The 23195-nt window shown below is 36.6% G+C and overlaps 1 protein-coding gene across 1 annotated transcript in view; it reads left to right on the forward strand.

The window, feature by feature from the left end:
• The window catches only part of spon1b (spondin 1b), an 82661-nt gene extending 69204 nt beyond the window's left edge, over nt 1-13457 (forward strand). Inside the window, exons 11-16 of the mRNA XM_016259490.1 lie at nt 1319-1504; nt 5095-5265; nt 5389-5556; nt 8956-9120; nt 9343-9606; nt 12261-13457. Coding sequence (XP_016114976.1) covers nt 1319-1504; nt 5095-5265; nt 5389-5556; nt 8956-9120; nt 9343-9606; nt 12261-12421 — 1115 coding nt within the window. The 3' untranslated portion in view covers nt 12422-13457. The remainder of the gene's footprint in view (nt 1-1318; nt 1505-5094; nt 5266-5388; nt 5557-8955; nt 9121-9342; nt 9607-12260) is intronic.
• The last annotated feature ends 9738 nt before the right edge of the window (nt 13458-23195 follow it).

A 23195-nucleotide genomic window follows, 5' to 3' on the forward strand; every position in this document is an offset into this window, starting at 1 on the left:
GGGCTAGCGTAGGTCAACGATCGGCGAACAGAATAACAAGGGCGAGACTAAAGTGATAAATCCAGGAAAACAGGCAAAGATCAGAAACCGAGAAAACAGACAAGGCAAGACTAGGCTAGGCTAGGAAGCTAAAGAGGGCTCTGTAGAGTAGCTATCACTGCTGGCGATAAAATAAATTAAATAAGTTAAATAAAAAAATGTCCATGTCAAGCTTTATAATGGCAGTGAATGGTTGTTGAGATTTTGAAGCCCAAGAAAGTGCATCCATCCATCATAAAAAGTGATCCACACGACTCCGGGGGGTTAATAAAGGCCTTCTGAAGCAAATCGATGCATTTGTGTAAGAAAAATATCCTTATTTAAAACTTTTTAAACTGTAATCTCTAGCTTATGCTAAGTGTTGTATTCGTGTTCATGAGAGAATGGCGTTCCAGCAGATGACGTAGGACGCAGGTGTAGCGTAAGCTCTGGTGAGAAGGGACGAACATGGAAGCACAGTGGAGAGTCAGTGGAGAGTCACAGTCATGAATTAGAAGTACGAAACGAGGAATTGTAAAGAAAAATGTTGGAGGATTTCAAGTGGACACTGGTTTTCCTTTGCTTTAAACAAAATTTGGTTCTCAAGGTACTAGCATATTCTCACCGGACAGAGATTACAGTTTATAAAGTTTTAAATATGGAAATATTTTTTTTTTACACAAACACATCACTTTGTTTCTGAAGGCCCCCGGAGCCGTGTGGAGCACTTTTTATAATGGATGGATGCACTTTATTGGACTTCAAAATCTCAACACCCATTCACTGCCATTATAAAGCTTGGAAGAGTCAGGACATCTTTTATATAATTCCAGTTGTATTTCTCTGAAAGAGGAAAGTCATATACATCTAGGATGGCTTGAGTGAATCATTGGGTAATTTTCATTTTTGGGGTGAACTACCCCTTTAAAATGTCTTAATAATGGATTTATTTCTTTAAAACATGCAGTCTTTTACTTCAAAGACATTAACTGCTGGACTGGAGTCATTTGGATCACTTGTGGATTATTGTAATGTTTTTATCAGCTGTTTAAACTCTCATTCTGACGGCACCCATTCACTGCTGAGGATTCACTGGTGAGCAAGTGACGTAATGCTACATTTTTCCAAATCTGTTCTGATGGAGCAACAAACACAACTACATCTTGAATGGATGAGTACATTTTCAGCAAACTTTCATTTTTCGGTGTACTATTCCTTTTAGGAAAGCTTTATAAGTGCTACTGCTTTTCATGAACCGTGCAATGTCCTCTAATGAGTCAATCCACTCACATTTCCACAGCCGACAACACTCCAGAGACGTGCATCTACTCAAGCTGGTCTCCATGGTCAGCCTGTAGCTCCTCCACTTGCGATAAGGGTCGACGGATGAGGCAGAGGATGCTAAAAGCACAGCTGGACCCCAACATGCCCTGCCTGCATACCCAAGACTTTGAGCCCTGCATGGGGCCGGGCTGCAGCGAGGAGGGTGAGCTAGATAACGCTGGTCTCCAGCTCTCCAGCGCATAATAAAACCCTTTAAGGCTGACGGATTTAGGGATCACTATCTCAGAGCGTGTCAGGAAGGAAGGTGCATAGAATAAGGGGGAAAAATGGAGGAAGAAGGAATAAAAATCTGGTGCAGAAAAGCATGCATGAAATGCTGAATGGAGCAGGTAATTAATTGATAGCCTTGTTAGTGCGAGTAATGTAGAGAAATGCAAAGTCTCTGTTTTCAAGGTTACGAAAACCTTAGCCGACCTCAAACTGCTGCTGTGGAGTTTTATGCTTGCAATCTGCTCGAGCAGACCAGGGTATTGATTCCCTCATTGGAGAGGTAGATGCTATAAACCATAACCATAAACTATATATTGTGGTTTATCGTTTAAAAGAATCAATATGACATTTGCACTTTGGTAGGTTGGCCGATTGAATCGGAGTGTAAAATCTTAAGTTAAACTGCAAATAATGTTTTCTCTTTTGAGTGGTTGGCTGTCTTTTCTTAGATCTGTGTATCGACACACCTGTAAGGGCTGCACAATCAAATTCAAATCACAATATGCTGTATGGCCTTCTGTGACCGCAAAAAGCTGTAATTTAATTAAGTAAAATAGTCCCCATGTGCTGTGGGTTCTAAATAGGCATAATTCACCAGTGTGGCAGAAACAGGTCTTTTTCATTTTTTCACCAAAATAAAGGCAGCATTTAAATGTTTAAAGAACCACTTTGGGTAGAATGATATTTTATGGTATAAAAATATTCTAAAAGACTCTACATTTTCAAGATATTCCAATGTTTTCAGCATAATGTACTATTGAATAAAACTATTGTAATTTACAATGTTGTAAAATATTCTAAATGTTCTTTTTTTGATAGTATGTGAAATAATATTGTATAAAAATATTGTATATTATGAAATAATTTTATTTCAGATTATACTAAAAAAGTAAAATATATATATATATATATATTTTTTTTTTTTTTTTACTCCAATGTGTTTGGTATATGATATACTATTGTATAAAATATTGTAATTGTAGATTATTTTAAAATATTCTAAATTTCCATTTTTTATCAATAGTATTTGAAATGCTGTATAAAACGCAATATACTATATAAAAATCTGTTCCAATATGTTCTAAATATTTGTAATATTCAAATGTGTTTGGTACAATACGATATACTATTATATATATAAAAAATATTTTTAAAATAATTTAAAATATTGTAAATATTAAATAGTTCTTTTAGTATAAAATATAATATCATATAATAATATTGAATTTTTAAATATTTTAGAATATTAATTCATTTCATTTTCTAATCTATTAATGGTAGTGGTAGCAGTAAAGTTACAGTAATATGCAGAAATAATATAATGAGAACAAAATTTTTTTATAAAAATGATCAACTAAATGAGTCCACTTTGAAGTACAATGTGAATGCAAAGGGAACTGGATTGTTTTTAGCCCATTCATTTTGGGTCTGATTTTTATACTTGAACAAGTGAACAAGTATTAATAACCCTAAAGAGTAACTTTTTATATTAGCAGCACTTTTTGTTGTGTGAAACATAATTTAACTTGGAGACAAAAGGCATGACTTGATTTGTATTTTTTGCTGTTTTAGTTTGAATTTGTCCTGTTCTTTTAATATCTTGATACCAAAGCAACAAATATGTGAGATGTTGCAGTTCAAATCTCAATATCAATAAGCAAAAATAACCGCAATACGATTCTTAGACCAAATAGTACAGCGTCTGTGACGTTTTCTGTCTGTCTTTTGGTCTTTCTCTCCACCTGGCGACTGATGACTTTCTCTCTTTTTTTCTGTCTGTCAGTGTATCTACATCAACTCATCCGTATCTGTACCTCTCCATCCTCTGAACAGTTTGTTTTCCCACATCACGTCTTCATTCTGTCAGCTCTGATGTGAGGCTTTTAAAGATGTTGTTTCTAGCCAGCACTGGCTATTGATTAATACAACCTGCATCGCTTCACATAGACTCTCTTTTGTTTTTCATTAATGGGCCGTTAAGGGCCTACATTGATTGATAATCCACCATCCGGTTGACAGGCAGACACTGGGGCCTCTGGGGGCCCCATCAGGGCCACGTTTATTTACAGCTCTTATTAATGATTCACTTAGTTCTGCTTTATTAGGTAGTGCTCGCTGCTGGTCCCACATGGGGTCTGCAGTTCTGCACTGGAGACAAATCTATGGAGAGTCGCCCCAAGTTCATCCATCCCATCTGATAACAAATCTATTTACAAGCTCTGCTTTAGAGATAATTGGAACAGCTGAGGTGAGATAAAGCATGGCTGGATCGGTCAATTTGATCACATCTGTCAGCACTTTATAAGGGGAGAAAGGTGGAAGATATGAAAGATGAACTGTAGAGAATGGCAGCATTGAAAAATGATAGAGGAGGATTGTAATCTTACAGTGTGTCATACATAAAGAAAGAGGATTATGGGAACGGGTCACTGCATTGAATTGCTGTATATAGCGAAGAGGGAATATCTTACACCTGTTTTCTTTATCATAATAAAGTAATAATTCGTCACGGGAGGCTGTTTGAAATGCATGGCCAGCAAAAAAAAGACACCAATAAATCATTAAATTGATATTAATATTTATAATAAACCATATTATTAAGAAGTATATTAATAATACAACAAATAAAAGTGTTATTAAACTATTTATATTAAATATAAAATTTGAAGTTAATTATAATATTGTAAAATTGTAACTACTACTACCAATAATAATCACAATCATTTTTTTCACAAATATAGTTTTATTATAGCATATATCATTATTATTATTATTATTCAATTCTACACATTAAATATTAAAATAATATCAATTAAAATATTGCATTCTATTTACAGTAGTAATAATAATAATAATTGTTACAATAAACAGTTTTTATTTATTATTATTATTATTAATCTACACATTAAATATTACATTTGATCTTAATTATAATTTAATAATAATAATAATAATAATAATGACAGTAAACAAATTTTGTGGCAAGTAATGCAGCTAATTATTATCATTATTGTTATTATTAATTAGTCAAATATTTAGGGTGTAGAATTTATCATTAATAATAATAATAATGACAGTAATCCAATTTTTGGCAAGTAATATAGTTCGTTATTATTATTATTATTACATTCTACACATTAAATATTATTTTTGATGTTATGTTAATCATAATTTTGTATTATTATTATTGTTGTTGTTGATTAGCAAAATATTTAGGGTGTAGAATTTAATAAAAAATAATAATTATAACAAAATTCGTATGACAGGTAATTTAGTTTAATTAGCATGTTGCAAATTTACCACATTAATATAATCTATAATCTTACATAGACATAATTTGCTTTGTCCACAAAACTAATTTCAAGAATTTAATCATAAATCTTTAGATCAAAAGTTTTTATGATAAATATAACTGTAGTCAAATATATCCATTCACTCATCACCAGATCTCACAGTATACTTTTAGGAAAGATTTGTGACGTACAGTACCTCATTAGCATATGACTGTGTTCTGTTCCCTAGAGGCGTCCCCATGTATGATGTCAGAGTGGATCAGCTGGTCTCCGTGCAGCGCCTCGTGTGGAATGGGCATGAGGTCCAGAGAGAGATACGTCAAGCAGTTCCCAGAGGACGGCTCCAGCTGCACACTGCCAACTGAGGAGACAGAGAAGTGTGTGGTCAACGAGGACTGTTGTAAGTTATATACTGTATATGTTGTGTTCATGTTTTCAGGAGCGTTTAGTACAAGTATTTAGGCAAATAACTATCCTACAATCTACACAAGTAATGTTAGACACATGTTTACGTGTGTTTCAGCACCCAGTAGCTGTGTGGTGACCGAGTGGGCTGAGTGGGAGCCCTGCAGCGTGAGCTGTGGAGTGGGGATGAGGGGGAGAGAGCGCATGATGAAGATGGAGGCCTCAGATGGCTCGCCCTGTCGAGTGCAGCTGGTGGAGGCAGAGAAGTGCATGATGCCTGAGTGCAGTAAGTATGAAGCCACGAAATGTCAATTCAATCCAACACCCTCTCATGGGCCGTGCAAAATGCCCTGCTTCACCAGGCTTGATTCATTACCAGAATTTCTCTTTGCTGCTAGTCGATTTCTAATTAGACCTGCTTGTCACTTGCCTCAGGTAGGGCTGGACCAGCCATTCGTAAGGTCTTATTTAGATTGAGGCATCAAGTTCACACTTGGGATTGTGTAGCTAGTCATTGCTTAGTCAGTACTTAATTTGGCTCCATCATTTGTTTTAAAGGCAAGACATACAGAAGCAGGTCATAAACGCTTTGTAAAGTAATATGTAGTTACATAATATCACCTTTATTTATCTGCTAAACAGCTTTTAAATTTGTAAATAGAAGTAGTATTTAATCGCTGTCCATTTTAACTTGTAACATGCTTCAATTTGAACAGTAATTGAGTTAACCATTCAAATACGATACATAAATAATCACAAAATATAATAAATAGTACATTTAAATATGTGAATATTTAGGAACTGTATCTAAATTGAGGCATTTTTAATCTAGTGGATGAGAAAACCAGTATGCATGATATCAACATTTATTTATTTATGTATTTATTTATTTTATAAATAAATGAGTATAAATAAATATGAGTCTATATTTATTTAATACATTCTGCACATTAAGTATTACATTTGATGTTAATTATAGTGTTGTATAATTTAACAACAACAACAATAATAATAATAATAATCATCATCATCATAATAATGGAAGATGAATTTTTTAATAATTTAAATATGATTGATCTATAGTGGATGAGAAAACCAGTATGCATCATAGCAAAGTTTTGGTCTAAATACTATTTGTTTTACAAATATTGAAAAAATTTGAATGGCTATATAGTATAAAATATATTTAATATACATTAAAAAATGTATAAACGTACACCATCACCACAAGAAGCAATAATTTATAATATTTTATGTTTATTTTTTTAGGTCACACTTTATTTTCCATTTTCCTTACTGGTCCAATTCTCACTAGTAACTATCTATTAACTATGACTTTTGCCTCAATATACTCTTAATTTGCTGCTTATTAATAGTTAGTAAGGTAGTTGTTAAGTTTAGGTATTGGTATAAGGGATCTATTCTAAAAAAAATTATTTGGACATATAACGTATATTTCTGTGCCAAATACACACTTCCGGGTTTCTTACAAGTTTTTTTCAATCGTGGCTCTTCATGACATAATGAAGGGTGGAACTCCTTATATGGGCATTTCTCCCGGAAGAGCACGCCCGCGCACGCATTGACCAGAGCGAGAGCAAGAGTGCGCCCAGCAATGCGCTTCGTTCGGCTGCACTGCACAGCTCAGGAAGAATGTCTCCAAAGGGACACAGTTTCTCTGTGGGAATGCATAAAGTTTTGTGAGTGAACGCAAAAGCAGTAACCATTTTCAAAAAACCATTGAAATATGTCAAGATGATGTGAAATGACCATTTTTTCACAATCTAATCAGTTCCAAAGGGAAAGATAACCTTGTTCAGCTTCCCAAAGAACCCAGCGTTACATAAACAGTGCATGCAGTTTGTGGGGGCAGCAACGGAGTTTCGCAAGTGTGTTTGTTGACGAACGTTTTATAAACAAGGCCCAGTTTGACGCTGGATTTGCACATCGTTCAATACTGAAAGATGGAGCGGTCCCAGCTATAAAAGGTCCCGGTCATGATTCGGAACTGCAGACAGTAATGCCGAGTTCACACTGCATGATGTTCAAAATCATCGGATCATCAGTTTTTACACTGCATGACTATCTGGGGTAGCATTAGTTAGGGTTAGTTGCTGTGTTCATATTGCACGATAGATCGGCAACAGGAGGTTACACACTGCATGACTTTACAATAAGAAGAATCGCCGACAACTGTGTCTGGTCCGCAAGCTACGTTTCATAACCAAACACCTGAGAGAAGTGATAAGGAAATAATGCAAGATCACGCTGATATTGTGGTCTATAATAAGTCCACCCCAAACAAACAATAACAAAGAGGACTTAACATAGCCTACTTCTGCTGGGAAAATTTTATATACACAAATCTAAGTACTTGAAAGTGAAACCAACGTTTTGTGCATTTTATAATGAGCTTGTCTACAAATGCAATAAATCTTTTGACCTTTATAGAAGAATATGATTTACAGGGGGGAAAAAAACTGTATATTTTTCTTATATTTCTTCATGCACCTGTTCTGTATATTCTCATTTCTAATGCAAAAATGTGCTCATATTGCCACGTTGTTTGTACATGTCTAATTGCTTAATAATAATAATTTTTTTAAAAATTTAAAACACAAAAAAAGTCCTCCCCAAACTTCCCGCTGCCCTGCATCTTGCTCTCTCATTGGCTGTAGGTCATCGCCGATATATATTTCAGTCAGAACTCATTTCACCGACAGCTGACAGCATGCCAATAATATACTCTCATATTGCATCTTTGATAATTCACACTGCTCCGATTTTGGGCATTTGTTGGCGATTTCGCAAAACCTGTCGGCGAGTGAAAATCAGGGCTAAAATTGTGCAGTGTGAACTCGGCATAAGTCAGACAAATGTCTGTGTTTAGTTGGCAATCGGCACTCAAGTGCTCGTCACTCTTTAGCTCCGCCCACGGTGCGCCTCCAGGAGCTCTGCTGTTTTCGGAAAGAATCGTAAAGCTGTATCTTTCTTTTATAAATATGATAAAACTAAACACTTTTTGGAGATATGATGGATGCAATACTAATTTATAGGTACTCAAGTTTAACATGAGATTGGGTGAAACTGTGTGTTATGTCCCCTTTAAGTTTAGGTATGGGGTAGAGATTAGGATATTTAAAATATGGTCATGCAAAATAATGTGCTTTATAACCACTAATAAACAGGCAGTATGCCAGTAATATGCATGCTAGTTAATAGTGAGAATAAGTCCTTAAAATAAAGTGTTACCTCTTTTAAGCTTGCAAATTTATAAATAATATTGAAGTCATAGATTTATGCTTGCAAATCTTTAAGAGTTCATGTATACCTTGTATAATTTATCTTTGTAGTTCATGTATAGTTTATCTTTGTGTTTAGTGTGTTTCATCAAATGACTACTTCTTTCAAAAAAAGTACTAAAACTAGTATGCACTAGATTATGTGGACTCCAAGTATATGCACTATAAATCTAAAGCACTACAAATGTAGTATGCACTAGATACTGTGCAACTCTAATTTAGTATGCCTTGAGTTTATGAACAGTATAGTAACTCTTCATAACTTGTGTACTTGTGTGTGTGTGTGTGTGTGTGTGTGTGTGTGTGTGTTGAGAGTCAACTGTTCTACATTCGCCATCTCACCTATTCTTTTCTTTCATCTCAAGTATCTCTTCTTCCTATAGATGCAGTGGTGTGTATGCTGTCTCCGTGGTCAGACTGGGGAGAGTGCAGCGTTACTTGCAGTGTGGGCATGCGTTCCCGTCAGCGCATGCTGAAGATACCCGTAGAGCCAAACCTGTGTCCGGATGAGCTCGAGCAGGTTGAAAAGTGTATGCTTCCTGAATGCCGTGAGTAACACACACACACACACACACACTTTCATTTATAAGACTTTGTGTTTTCATGTAAATACTAGACTAACCCTAATGCGATTTACTAATTGAAGACATCCCTAAATGGAGGTTTTGTGATATTTAATTCACAAAATTGTCCCCAAATTGTAGTACATGCACAGAAATACACACATGAATGAAATGCTCCCTTTTTAATTCCGTCCATTCCTCCTCCAGCCACGGACTGCATGCTGTCGGAGTGGTCGGCGTGGTCCGAGTGCAATAAGTCTTGCGGGAAGGGTCACATGATCCGCTCACGGATGGTCAAACTAGAGCCTCAGTTTGGAGGCATGCCCTGTCCCGAGACAGTCCAGAGGAAAAAATGCAAGATCCGCAAGTGCACAAAAGGCTCCCGCACCAGCGACAAGAGGAAGAGACAGGAAGCTTCAGACAGGAGGAGAGCGAAACCGAGCAAGGAGTCTGTGGCAGAGGAAAGCTCAGGTCCAGAATTATTTAGTATTTGCTTATTGCAAGTTTAGCTCTCTGTCAACCGTTCCTTCCTGCAAGCAGGATTTATGTTAATTGCACATAGTTTGTGCAGCTGAATTCGACTTTAAAAGTCAACTTGAAGTTAAAATTGACCTTTTTTATGTTCCTGGTTTTACTTTGCATGATTTATCAGAGGCAGTTATTCCAAAGAAGTCTTTACAATCTTTCAATCATCAATGTGTAATAACCTTAACAGCCTCTTTACAACTTTTCTTGGCTGATTTCACCTTGGTACAAAGCTCCTAAAGGGACATGGTGATGGAAAAAATATGAAACGGGAGGGAAAAAACATGAACAAAAAACAGCTTGTCTCGTGATGCATTCTCCTGGGAATATTTTGCATTCTTATGTAAAACCTGTATGTTTTCGCGAGTGCCTTCTGCATGATGCTTCACTCTTGTAATTATTGCACATAATTACTTGAGCAAGCTGTACAGAGCTCCAAAAGAGACATGGTGATGGGGGGAAAAAATGACATGGAAGGAAAAATTATATTTCAATACTTTTCATTTTTCATTTGCAAAACTTCTGGGATCCCCCAAGAAATATTGCTTTCGGGGATGAAAATATGAAGTGGCTAGGAAAACGCAACATTTTTTCGAGCAAAAGTACAGTTTCTCTGTGGGAACGCATAAAGTTTTGTGAGTGAACGCAAAAGCAGTAACCATTTTCAAAAAACCATTGAAATATGTCAAGATGATGTGAAATGACAATCTTTTCACAATCCAATCAGTTCCAAAGGATAAAATCCTAGTGAGCTGCCTACAGTGGAAATATTTCAAGTCATCATATGTGTGCTCTTAAAAGGCAGAGAACTAATAGAGCGAGTTTGTTAGATACTTTTTGATCAAACTCTAAAGTATGCATTTGCATGTATTATTTATGGAGGCAATCCCAAAATGCATTGCAACAAGGTCTGAATCTTATAAAAATAGTTCTTTGAAATTAAAAATGTATGTTGGTGCCAATAGCCTTGTGTGCAGTGTGTTGATATATCACGCTGTTGCACTACGGCGTCACGAGTTCAAATCCCGGCTCGAGGACCTTTCCCGATCCCGCCCCCCTTCTCTCTCTCTCCCACTTCGTTTCCTGTCTCCTCTACACTGGTCTATCACAATAAAGTAAAAAAAAATCTTTAAGAAATAAAAAATTTACTATTTTACCCAATATGTGCATTTTCTACAAGTTTTATGCTTACTAATGCATTTTAGGCACTAATAACTTGTGGCATCTACATAACTTTTCAAACGTCTGGGGTCAGTATGACTTTTTTTTTATGTTTTTGAAAGAAGACACTTATGCTCACCAAGACTGCATTTATTTAATGAAACATACAGTAAAAACTGTAATATAGGGAAATATGATTACAATTTAAAATATCTGTTGTCTATTTGAATATATTTGAAAATTGTATTTATTCCTGTGATGCAAAGCTGGATTTTCAGCATCATTACTCCTGTCTTTAGTGTCACATGGTCCTTCAGAAATCATTCTAATATGCTGATTTGCTGCTCAATAAACATTTATTTTTATCATCAATGTTGGAAACAGTAATGCTGATTCATATTTTTGTGGAAACCGTTTTTTCAGGATTCTTTGATGAATAGAAAGTACAAAAGAACATTTATTTGAAATAGAAATCTTTTGCATCATTATAAATGTCTTTACAGTCACTTATGATCAATATAATGCATTCGTTCCGAATAGAAATATTAATTCCTTTAAACTCTTTCAATCTTACTGACCCCAAATTTTGAATGATATTAGAGCAGCATTCCAAATCAGTCACTTGAGCATTAAAATGCATCCTAACAAAGCAGAAATCTCTTTGTAAGCAACAAGGCAGCTTACAGTTTTGGAACAGAGCTAATATTTTTGTTATTGATTAAATAATCTCCTAAGCTCCCTGTAAATCTTCTGTATTGCTCTACATGAATCGATCAATACATCCCATCTTTTAAAGCTCTGCCACTCAGTGTGAGCCAGAGCATCTCTTATACACACACAAACACACACACACACACACACACACACACACGTTGTATTGTCAGCATATGATGAAGTGATTCAGTATGGCTACAGATGGTGATGTAGAGGATGTCCCAGGCTCATTGCACTAGAGAAGTCTCTCTGGTCTTGCCGCTTATTCCTAACACGCATGAACACACACGCTCATACATCACCTTTAACTGTGCTGTCCCCATCAGCTGTGGAGGATACTGGTGATATTCATTTTTGGCACTTTATCTTGGTCACCTCCAGCGTGCTTAAAAAACCCTCCACTTCCCCAGCTCCACCTGTATAGATCTGTTATGGGGTGATTCCATGTATGTTAAATATGGGGCTTATTTCATATTTGTTATATGTGCAGCAGCAGTATTTTCTACTAGCATGTCTGTGGATGTATTGGCAGTAGCAATTCTCTGTTGCAGCAGCAGCAGCATAGACAAGACCAAATTTCGTCAAGACCAAACACATTAACATTGTCATGAATATTACTCTCCGAGAGTTGTCATGACAGAAATGTATTGGCGACTATTTCATTAAAGGGCCAAAATCCCCCTTACACAAAACACCCCTTGATTTTCTTTACTTTCTTCCAACAGCCTGTCCGATACGCCCGTGGTCCAGCTGGACGGAGTGTACCAAGCCATGCAGCGGGGGGATCCAAGAGCGTGTGATGAACTTAAAGAAGAAAGGCAAATCTTCACAGCCCAACCACTGCAAAAAGAAGGAGATCCGCGCGTGCAACGTGCACCCATGCTAAAAGTGACTCTCAATCACTGTAACACACACACACACACACACCCCAACACACACTGAATCAGCCCTTAAAGAGGCTGAATAGGGCAGAACAGCGTAGTTTTAACCTAAGGTTTCCTGAAGCGGGACTGGCGAGGGGTGTGTGTTCCAGCTTGTAGGGTTTTAGAATAACACACACATGGACTAGGCCTGTTATCCGTGATTAGTTTTAGATGCCTTCTTGGCAGGCGTATATACTGTATCAATGTATAACCGACACTTTTCAGTACCACCTTCACTAAAACATCAGTGTGCACTTCTTTTTTTTTAACAATAATTTCATTTTTCTTTCATTTGATATGCACAACCACATTCTTTTTGGGTAAAGGTCGGCGGTCAAAACAGATACGTAGCATTTCCTGTAAACAAAACATGGTTTTCTGCATCCCATAAAGATTTTGGATGCAATCCTTTCCTGGTTTGTGAAGGAAAACAGGCCGTGATGTGGGATTCGCAAACAAATTCTAATCCGAGGCTGCCTCTATTGAGCGATATCAAGGTGGGTCACCCACAATCAATGCCCAATTGATTCAGACAGCAAGAGCTTGGTGAGGACAGAGGATTTTTTTTTTCCTCGACTGTGAAATCTTCGGGAAATCTAGTCAAATACAGGCTTAGGATGATGCATTGGCCGGGCTATGGATAGTTTAACATTGTATTTCCGAACTAAAAAGCACAGGTAAACAACCATTCAACCTTTTTTGGATTTATTTGATAAATCGTGATATATTAACTTGGAGTTGAAAATAGATTGTGATTGCATTATTAGATGTATAAGAGGCTAATGTGAAATATTAACTCATCTGTAGGGAAAGAAGGCATTGAAATTAGTCTTTTTCTTACTTTTATTGTGGAATTTCGATATATTTAGCTTCAAATAGTCTTGCCAAAGTCAAGTGTGGATTTTCTTTTTCTCTGTCGTTCTCTCCCCCTTTATTCTTTTCACTCATCCCTTCTGCAATATTCTGCTATTTTGGAATAAATCTTTACAATAAAATAATTGTGACTACATGTTTCGGATTGCTTATTGCTCATATATATATATATATATATATATATATATATATAATTATCAAATGGATATTCATCAAATAATTACATTTAAACAGTTTTGCTTTTTCATATTCTTTCCTGATCTAGAACAGTTTCTCTGTCTAACCACTAGGTGGAGACAGAGACTAAATGTGCGCTACATAATTATGTTACAAATGCCACAGATCGTCGCCAAGTGGCATCGTGATTTTACAATTCAGCTTCTCGACAAATGTGGCTGCAGGAGGAAAACTTCAAGGATTAGGTCAATTCTGTCATTCACAATCATATCTTTCTTCATATATAACAGTGAAAAGCGACTGAATCTGTCATAATACTTAGCGTCTATTTTGTGTTCCATAGATGAATTAACGTCACGTGGATTTGGAACATCATTAATATTACAGTGTAGCCTGTGGGTTTTTTTCTGTGCATATATTCTCTTAGCTTATGATTTTAAGAAATATTTGATTCTGAGATTTTAATTGGTCTAGAATTGGTTTTAGTCATGGATAGCTCTATCAGGGAAGGGTGTGTCATGTTTAGTGATATGTTTCTTGTAGCACTTTGGTATAAGCACAAGCGTCGAGCTGAAGTGCTGAGCTGTTACACGGTATTGGCGTATAATACATTTATTTAGGTTTGAACTTTACACCGCGTGCCTTTTAAACCTTTTATGAAACTCCTACGGTGAATTAACTTGACAAGTGTGGGGTAAACGGCCCAGAGGCTTTATACTTTAAACACAGGAGATTTTACTCTCTTGCTAAACATGATGGGAGCAATTTATTGTTAGAACAACGCATCATGTCTCGGCTAGAGCTGAGTCCTGATATTAATTAAACTGGGCCAAACGCAGCAGCTTGGTAGTCATGGTAACACGCGCTGAAGCCTTAATATTTCTCACACATGAAAGAACGACCGGGCAGTGGATTTAAGACTCCTAAAGTTTGGCTTATGAATATTAACTAGACCGTGTGACGTTTAACAGCTGGCCTGCTACATCTGTAAGCTACTTTAAAAACTTTTCAATAAGTATGTGGGACAAAAACAGCAGCTTTCAACTAAATGTTATGTATTTTTAAGTATTAAAATACATCGTATATTGTAATATTAAACTAAATAATGTTTTATAAATTAAAAAGAAGTTAAATGCCACAGCGTGCAAAGAATCTCTGTAGGACTATTTTAATTGGTTCATTTAATGAATCGTCCTGAGGAGTCGATTCATTCAAATTAATCTGAAGTCAAAATTGCCAGTAGGCTACACCAAGTTTTGGGTGTGTTTCAGTAGTATGTGCTTGATTCAGCACAAGAAGAATCAGCTCTTAAAGGGGTCATATGATGCTTTTTTAAAGATCATTAATTTGTGTATTTGGTGTAACAGAATAGGTTGACATGTTTTAATGTTAAAAAAACACATTATTTTTCAAATACTGTACATTATTGTAGGTCCTCTATGCCCCGCCTCTCTCAAACGCTTCGTTTTCTACAAAGTCCCTCCTTCCGACAAGCGCAGTCTTCTCTCTCTCTCTCTCTCTCTCTCTCTGGCTCGCTCGCGCACACACACACACACACACGATGCGATCACAGTCAATAGCAAATACTTAAACTAATAACAAAACAGTAGCTGATTCAGAAGCGCCAGATTGTCATAGCAAAGTCAGAATTACCTCCTCTCTTAGGTTCACGAAACGGTCGTCCATAAAATGCATTGCTGTTCTGTTGTAAGTCATCTTAAAGATTCCTAAATGCATCTACTTTCGGAAGGCCAAATAAAGTGCTTTTGCTTTCGCCTAAAAACACACAGCGTCTCCCTGACATGCTGCTTCAACACTAACTGCGGTTACTGAAAGCACGCCTTCTTTCTTTGCGTGCACATTTGGGCGGCATTATGCTAATATTTCCACATAGTGAGGTAGATATGTGGGGGCGTGTTAGAACGAGCCGTTTTAGGGGGGCGTGGCAGAGTCTTAACTTTGATAAAGAATATCTCTTTGGTTTTGAGACTTTAGTCTTTGCAACTTCAGGGATCTTATCTATGCACAATCAGCTTGTAACACTCCAAAGAGAAAGGAAAACTTGAAATCGCATCATATGACCCCTTTAAGAATTCTGAAAATCGGACTTCACTAGTCATGTTGTATGCTTAAAATTGATCCATTCAAAAGAATCAATTTATGTCATTCAATTCGATAAGTCATTCGATTGGGAATCGCACTGGTGCTCTGTCTGCATGTGGGATCCACTCAAAAGAACCGACTCATGACTCATTCGTTCGGGAATTGAACACTGCATAAAATAGAATTGTCTTGTTAAGAGTAATTTCGAAAACCGGTTCTGAATAAGGGGGTGTTTACACGACACAGTTTTCAATTAAAAACTGAAAACTCTATGCATTTTGGCCGTTCACTTGCACTTCAGTAAGTGAGTTAGTTCAGGCTGCCTGACAGTGTTAAATGCTGATACATTGTGTTCAATGTAATTGGTTTCTTTCAGAGATGCCTCCCCTAAATTCAGCTTTGCTTGAAGATTTTCCAGAGGTTGTAACCCTTAGTTTGAAGAGCATGTTACTGTTGGTAGGGACAGCCTGGATGTGTGGGGGGGAAATGTGGGTGAGTATAACAGTATATATGTCTGTGTGGGGGGGGGGGGGGGGGGGGCCTTCATGTTATTATAAAATGATGGAAACCATGGGAACATAATGGTTGTACTGTGGAAAAACCATGAAGCAGAGAATAATGTGCAGGGTACAAGGTGTTGAAATGTTGGTAATCCATGAAACGCATTTTAGAAAACATTATGTGCATCTAAATGTACTCAACATAAAAGATGTTTCCTGGTGCCTTTTGTAAATTGAATGCTCAATTGCAAGGAATGAAGAATAGCAAAATTAGTATTGTGGGTTTTCAAATGTCACAATGCATTTCACAAAAAGAAAATTTGAAATGTTAATCTTCAGGCATTGGACAGAAGGCCGTTCAATCTCTTGAGAACAACAGAACGCAATTCTGCTTTTATAAGCCATTCAGAAAGGTGCCACAAACAGCCCAAAGCGAGAAAGAAATTCTGTCTTCTATACGTTTAGATGTTGCGTATTCAGGTTGATTTTTCTTTGTTTGCTGCACACACTGTCCCTGAATGTTTGCACCATTTCCTGTGATGAAAGTGGCCAGTAAAACGGTGCTGACAGCGGTACGTTCTGCTCTCATGTGTGATGGGAATTCAAGCTCAGGTGGTTTTAGTTTCTCTTGAGAACTACAAAAGGAACATGAACAGCATTGACTGAGCTACCATTATAATCTGGAACACCTTGCATATGCAGACTTTGGCATTTTATTATAAAATAGGCCTATATTCTATTCATAAAATTACCTAGCAAGTCATTCAGAGTTGGAGAGTTGTCTGTTCAGTGAGTCAGTAAGCTGATGACTCAGTAATGACGAAGCATTGTGAGGCACCGAGGCTTATTCTTTAAATGAATCATAAGGATTCATTTCTCTTCAGCACATTGCAAGTTGTAGCCGTCTGGTGGTCAAACCGCTGATGATTCTGCAACTGGTTCTTCAAGAATATTTTATTTTTTGCTATTTACTTTTTTCAAAGAGACTGGTTGAGTGTATTGGCACTGTTTTTAGGTTTTTAAGTTGTTTGAGAGTTTTGGCACTAAATTTATTTTAAAAAATGGAACAAATTCATAAAATCTGTGATCATTTTAACCACATCAGTGATAAGCTGTTTGTTTGCAAGAAACAAATTCTTTATTAAGGTGTTTTAACTTTAAACAGTCCATAATAACGCTTCTTTCAGTTAAAAAGTGAAGTGAAGTGACATGTGGCCAAGTATGGTGACCCATACTCGGAATTAGTGCTCTGCATTTACCCATCATTTATTTAAAAAAATGGAACAAATTCATAAAATCTGTGATCATTTTAACCACATCAGTGATAAGCTGTTTGTTTGCAAGAAACAAATTCTTTATTAAGGTGTTTTAACTTTAAACAGTCCATAATAACGCTTCTTTCAGTTAAAAAGTTCCCTGCTATCCACCGACATATTTGTTTAGAACTGTTTTAGACTTGTTTTCGCTTATAAACGTTGTTTGAGTTGTGCATGTATCTCTCCTGATTTACACAAGAAGACTTGTTCACTGGAGAAATAAAGCAATAGATGATAGATGACTTGTATGTTAGCTGGAAACAACAGTTTGAAGTTAAAAACATCTTGATGGATTTACAAACACGCAGCTTTCCCTTCAAAAGATGTTCAGTGATGGTCCCTGGATTATTGTGATGTTTTTATCAGCTGTTTGGACTCTCATTCTGACGGCACCCATTCACTGCAGAGGATCCATTGGTGAGCAAGTAATGTAATGCTAAATTTCTTCAAATCTGTTCTGATGAAGAAACAGTCTCATCTACATCTTGGATGGCCTGAATGTATGGACGCCCGTTTCCGCCACTAAGTAAAAAATGAAACAAGGTAATTGTGACTTTTTATCTCGCAATTCTGACTTTACAACTCGCAATTTTGACTTTATAACTCGCAATTGCGTGTGATAAAGTCAGAATTGCAAGATATGAACTCTCAATATCAGAATTATAAGTCAGAATTGGGAGATAAAAAGTCGCAATTACCTTGTTTTATTTTTTATTCAGTGGCGGAAACAGCCTTCCATATGAATGTGAGTACATTTTCATTTTTGGGTGAACTATTCCTTTTTAAGGTGTGGTCAAATTTACGATTGGCGGATTTTCACAGTCGAAATTGCATCGTTTTAGGAATACTTGTGTTTGGGAATTTCGTCTGCATGAAAATTTCTTAACGAGTTGGTCGCACAAATTCACAGACGAATTGACCTACAAAACTACTTGGTTTGAAAGTGATTTCTGTGTGAGCGGTGCTTCATACATCGCAAGAATTTCAACAATAGACAATGGACCATTTTGTTGGCAAAATTTCACTAAATTGAGCGCACCTTTAGACGAACAACACTTCAGATGTCACATTCTTTCAAACTCTTAAATACATTTTTGACACAAGCTTCAAGTCGAACGTAATATCACTAATTGTTAACCCAAGAACTTCTTTGTGTATCATATCGAATCATTCATTAAAAAGATCTGAACCTGATCTACTGGAACATCTAATGGTGTTTGCTGTATGAATTCTGTGGTCTCCTGTGTTCTTCTGTTCGATTTATAAGTCAGTTAACCTTCATTGTTGTATCTTGTCCTTAGAACTCTCGCTGGTGCTCTTGAAGGCTTCAGTCTTTACAAATCTGATAAGAAATGCAGAAAAATCAATGTCATGTCCAGACATGGCGAGACATGTTTGCTGGTGCAGGACTCAGCTGTTTTATTTCGCTCAACCAGCTGCTGGCCTTTGAGTCAAGCACATAGGGGAACATTTATTTTTGGCACAGGTAGGCAGAGGGAGATATTCTCACTTCAAGATGACTGTAACTCTTTGTGTTTATTTGTTTATTCAAATGAATATGTGTATAATGCACCTTCCACATGGATGGTGATTTTTACGTTTGATTCTCCATAGGATTGTATTGGCTTCAATTGCATCCTTGATCACGGGCTCACAGTACAGAGCAGCACAGAACATCAACGCCTCAACCATTATTATACTCGGCTCAAAAGAGAACAGCTATTATATCTTTATTGCTGTGAATAATTGCTTCAAACTGTGCATTACTTCACACTGTACAGGTAAGAGCTACACAATGAATGAAACATATCTGAGCATTTCTGAATATTAGCATTCTTTGATCTGTTCTGTTCATTTCAGTCCTGTTCAGTTCTCCTTTATTTCGTTCTATTCTAATTATTCGGTTCTGTTTTCTCTACATTTTTTCAGTTCAGTTGTTCGATTCTATAGTGTTCTGTTCTAATTAGTCTATAAAACCAGCATCCTGGAGTTTCATTTATGTATCTGCATATATTCATGTACAGCGTACATACAGAGCCCATGTTTAAATGTGCATGTGTGTATGCATGCATTTCTAACAATGGCACATCCTTGTGTTTTTACAGGTCACTGTATATTGCCCTCTATTAAAGTTTAATAAGTAAGTGTTTGGGGAGGCGGGGGACAGTCAAGTCTTCCTGCTGCTCCTCCCTGTGAATGCCACCATGGTTAAGAATCTTTTATTCATGTGTTGACTTTTTCTAGCATGTCTTTGTACTCCATTATATCAAATCCCACTGAGCATCGCCATCACCAGTCACTCTGCTCAAGATTTACATTTGCTGCTAAGCTGTCATACACATATCATTGTTTAAAAAATACAGGACTTTAGTTTTGGACTGGTGTCGGACATACAGTATATAAAGGACCTGTCCCTTTAGCTAGAAAACAGCCATGAGCTATGATGTGCAATATGCTACTTGGTGGTAGGTGGGTTTTAGGGGGAGGGACTTTCTCTTTATAGAGCATTTGATTGGGCAAAATGCATCTAGTGCAGAATGAGTCATCAATATTTTTCATACATTTTCCCAGAAGATAAAGGGTATGTTCACACAGAACATGTGTTTGCATACCACTGGGCTGCTGTTTATTTTTTTTCTTTGATGATTCCATTGCGCGCAACACAGCATTCTAAAACTTTTAAAGTTGTTTCTAGTTTTCACTGCCTTGCATTTAGTGTTTTCAAATACAAAAGTGTGTTTTTGGTGAATGATGTGAATACTAAATGTGAATTTTGTCATCTTTCAGGAACATGCTAGCGCATAGATGACCTCAAATCCAGGGTTTCTGCGGGTCTTAAAGGTCTTGATAAGTGATTTTTTTCTTTAATTTTCCTTTCCACAAATTACTGCCCTAAAAAGTCTTAAACTCAAGGCATTCATTGCATTAAATGTTGCGCGCATTTCAAAAATTGTATATCTTCCTTAGAATTTTTATCTTGCTTTTATAATATAATTATTTAAATATCCTTAAATCAACATATATTTGAGGTGTAAATGTTTTGTTTTCAGTGAGTCATCTCACTTTGTTCAGTTTCTCAGAAAACAATTGACTAAAAACAAAGAAAACGCAAATAACGACTTTATTCAACAATTTCTTTTCTTCCGTGTCAGTGTTCGATGTGCGTTCACGAGAGTACCACGACGCATGCGTGTGATGCTGCGGACTCAGGAGCCGTCTGTCTGTCATGACTGACACAGAAGAGAAGAAATTGTTGAATAAAGTCATAATATTTTCTTTGCGCACAAAAAGTATTCTCGTAGCTTCGTAACATTTTGGTTGAACCACCATCACATGGACTATTTTAACAATGTCCTTGCTACCTTTCTTGGCCTGGAACGTGTCAGTTGCATTGCGGTCTATACAGGGTCAGAAAGCTCTCGGATTTCATCAAAAATATCTTTATTTGTATTCCGAAGATGAACGACATGAGGGTGAGTAATTAATGACAGAATTTTCATTTTTGGGTGAACTATCCCTTTAACTTACATTATTTTGCTTCTCAAGTAAGTGTATCTTGATTTGAGAATCTTTAGACATTTGCACTGGAAACTAGGATGAAAATACTGATGGAGAACGTCACATTTTTGTAGTGTGATCAGAAGGTACATTAAAAGTTATTTCCATATTTTAATAATTGAAAGCATAGATATTTGAGCCTTAAGCTATTTTTGGTTTGTTTTTGTGAAATTAATTAAAAAGTAATGGAGATCTGTAAGAAACTGTATTTTCGAACTTTTAAGTTTGCTTGTACAACTCATTGTTTGCTCCCTAGACATTTCCTTTTGACGGTTTTTTGTGTTACCTTCCATTTTCTTTACTTGATCCTAAAAAAAGTCTAAAACCTGCAGAAACCCCGGGAAGCTATGACAGAAATGGATGAAATGCCACAAAACTCCCACTTTAAGGTTTTTGTGGAAGTTCCATGATGGACTGAGTGAATTTAGAGTAAGGTGAACTCAAGGCTGAATTTTAATAAAAATGCGGCTCGGTCCCCACCACAAATGCAACAAGATGGATTTGTATGGGAATATTTGGAGATGAAATAACCCAGTCCGTATGACTATTTTCTTCTTCGAACCACATTTTTGTTTAGACTGCGTTTTCAAACACGATTTTTAAATGAACGCAATCATCACCCGGTAGCTTTGTAAATTATTCTGTCATCACTCACTATTGTTGACTAAGCCGTAACAGTGTAACCAAAAATAGCATGCATTCTATGCCGCATCCTTGAGAGATTTCGCAAATGCCAACATATGCCACAGTACTGATGCTGAGGTGACATTTTAAAAGGTAACAGCATTGGTTTGAAAAATGAATTTACTTGATATTTTAGGGCGCACAATTAAAGAGGGGGAGTTTTCGAGGAATCAAGGCAGAACACTGTGGGCTTATTTAACGAGTTACCATAGAAATATTCTGTAAAGAATAGCAGCCACAGGTAGGCTTGCCTACGTCATGAATAGGCTACATCTTTTAATAGTCACACCATTTTTAGAGACAATTACATTTCACGTAGGCCTACAAGAGGAGAAGAAAATGTTAGATCATTATTCCTTATAAATATTCCTAGAAATATTAAAATGCCACAGCAGTGTGTGCTGGACTCTCAAAATAATTATTTTTAGCATTTTTATTTTGAAAATAAACCATCAACAAATTGAGACTTACAAAAGCTTATATTATGCCATATCGCAGTGGACACAGCCTCCCACCTGAGTGAACCCTGCTGCTCTGACAGACTTCAGCGGCCATTATTTATTTTTTAACCTCATTACGGATGACACAAACGGCTCCTTCGGCAGAGGGGCTGTTACCATAGTAACAGAGTGCAAAAGCGCCACATTGACCTCTTATGGGACATGGCCTTTCAAAGTTTTTATTCTGTTATACACACGGTCAAGCGATCACCGTGGACATGCGGCCTACATGATGTAATATGTCAGTGTCTCTGCGACATGATGTCATTGGTCAATGATAGCAGAAAGAGCGAATTCGACCAGATCGAGTTGGTCTTAGAAGGGCAGATGCCTTGTTTGTTTCACTCTGACGTGTGATTTATCAAGTGGTGGAATATACAGACTCTGTGTTACCGTCTTTATTTGTTCTTCGGGGGGCTCGACTGTAATGAGAAACAGTGTGGTGAGTTTCAAGCCAAAGGCCATAATCATGTGACAGTCAGGCACCTTGGATTTTAGTGATGATAAACAAGGGGCCCGCTGGCATTCTGGGGAAAAGTGTGGCTCCTGTTGTTCATTTAAAAGTACTTTTGACCAAGATAAAGATTGATTTGTACCTGCTTAGAATGTGATAACTGTTCCAGTAGAGGAACCTTAAAGGCACAGTTCATCCAAAAAAGGTAAATTTGATCATTTACTTACCCTTATGTCATTCCGTATTACTTTTTTTCTGTGGAAGAAAAATGTATTTTATCATTTTTAGCAGAATGTCCAAGGTGTGATTTTCCATACAATAAAAGTGAATGGTGATAGATGATTTTCAATGAATAACACCGTAAATAGTCATAAAATACATCATAGAAAGCATAAAAATGTAAATCTTCACACAGAACATTATTTGATTTTAGAAGACCTGGAATATAAGATTATGAGTCATATGGACTACTTTTTGATTGTAATTTTATGTCATTTTTGATTTGATAATTTTTAGAGTTTGACCCTTCAATGTAATTTTTGGAGTTTGACAGTGTTCTTATTGTTAACTAA

The sequence above is a fragment of the Sinocyclocheilus grahami genome, unplaced genomic scaffold (genome assembly GCF_001515645.1).
Source record: "Sinocyclocheilus grahami isolate Dianchi unplaced genomic scaffold, SAMN03320097.WGS_v1.1 scaffold30.1, whole genome shotgun sequence".
Taxonomy (NCBI): domain Eukaryota; kingdom Metazoa; phylum Chordata; class Actinopteri; order Cypriniformes; family Cyprinidae; genus Sinocyclocheilus; species Sinocyclocheilus grahami.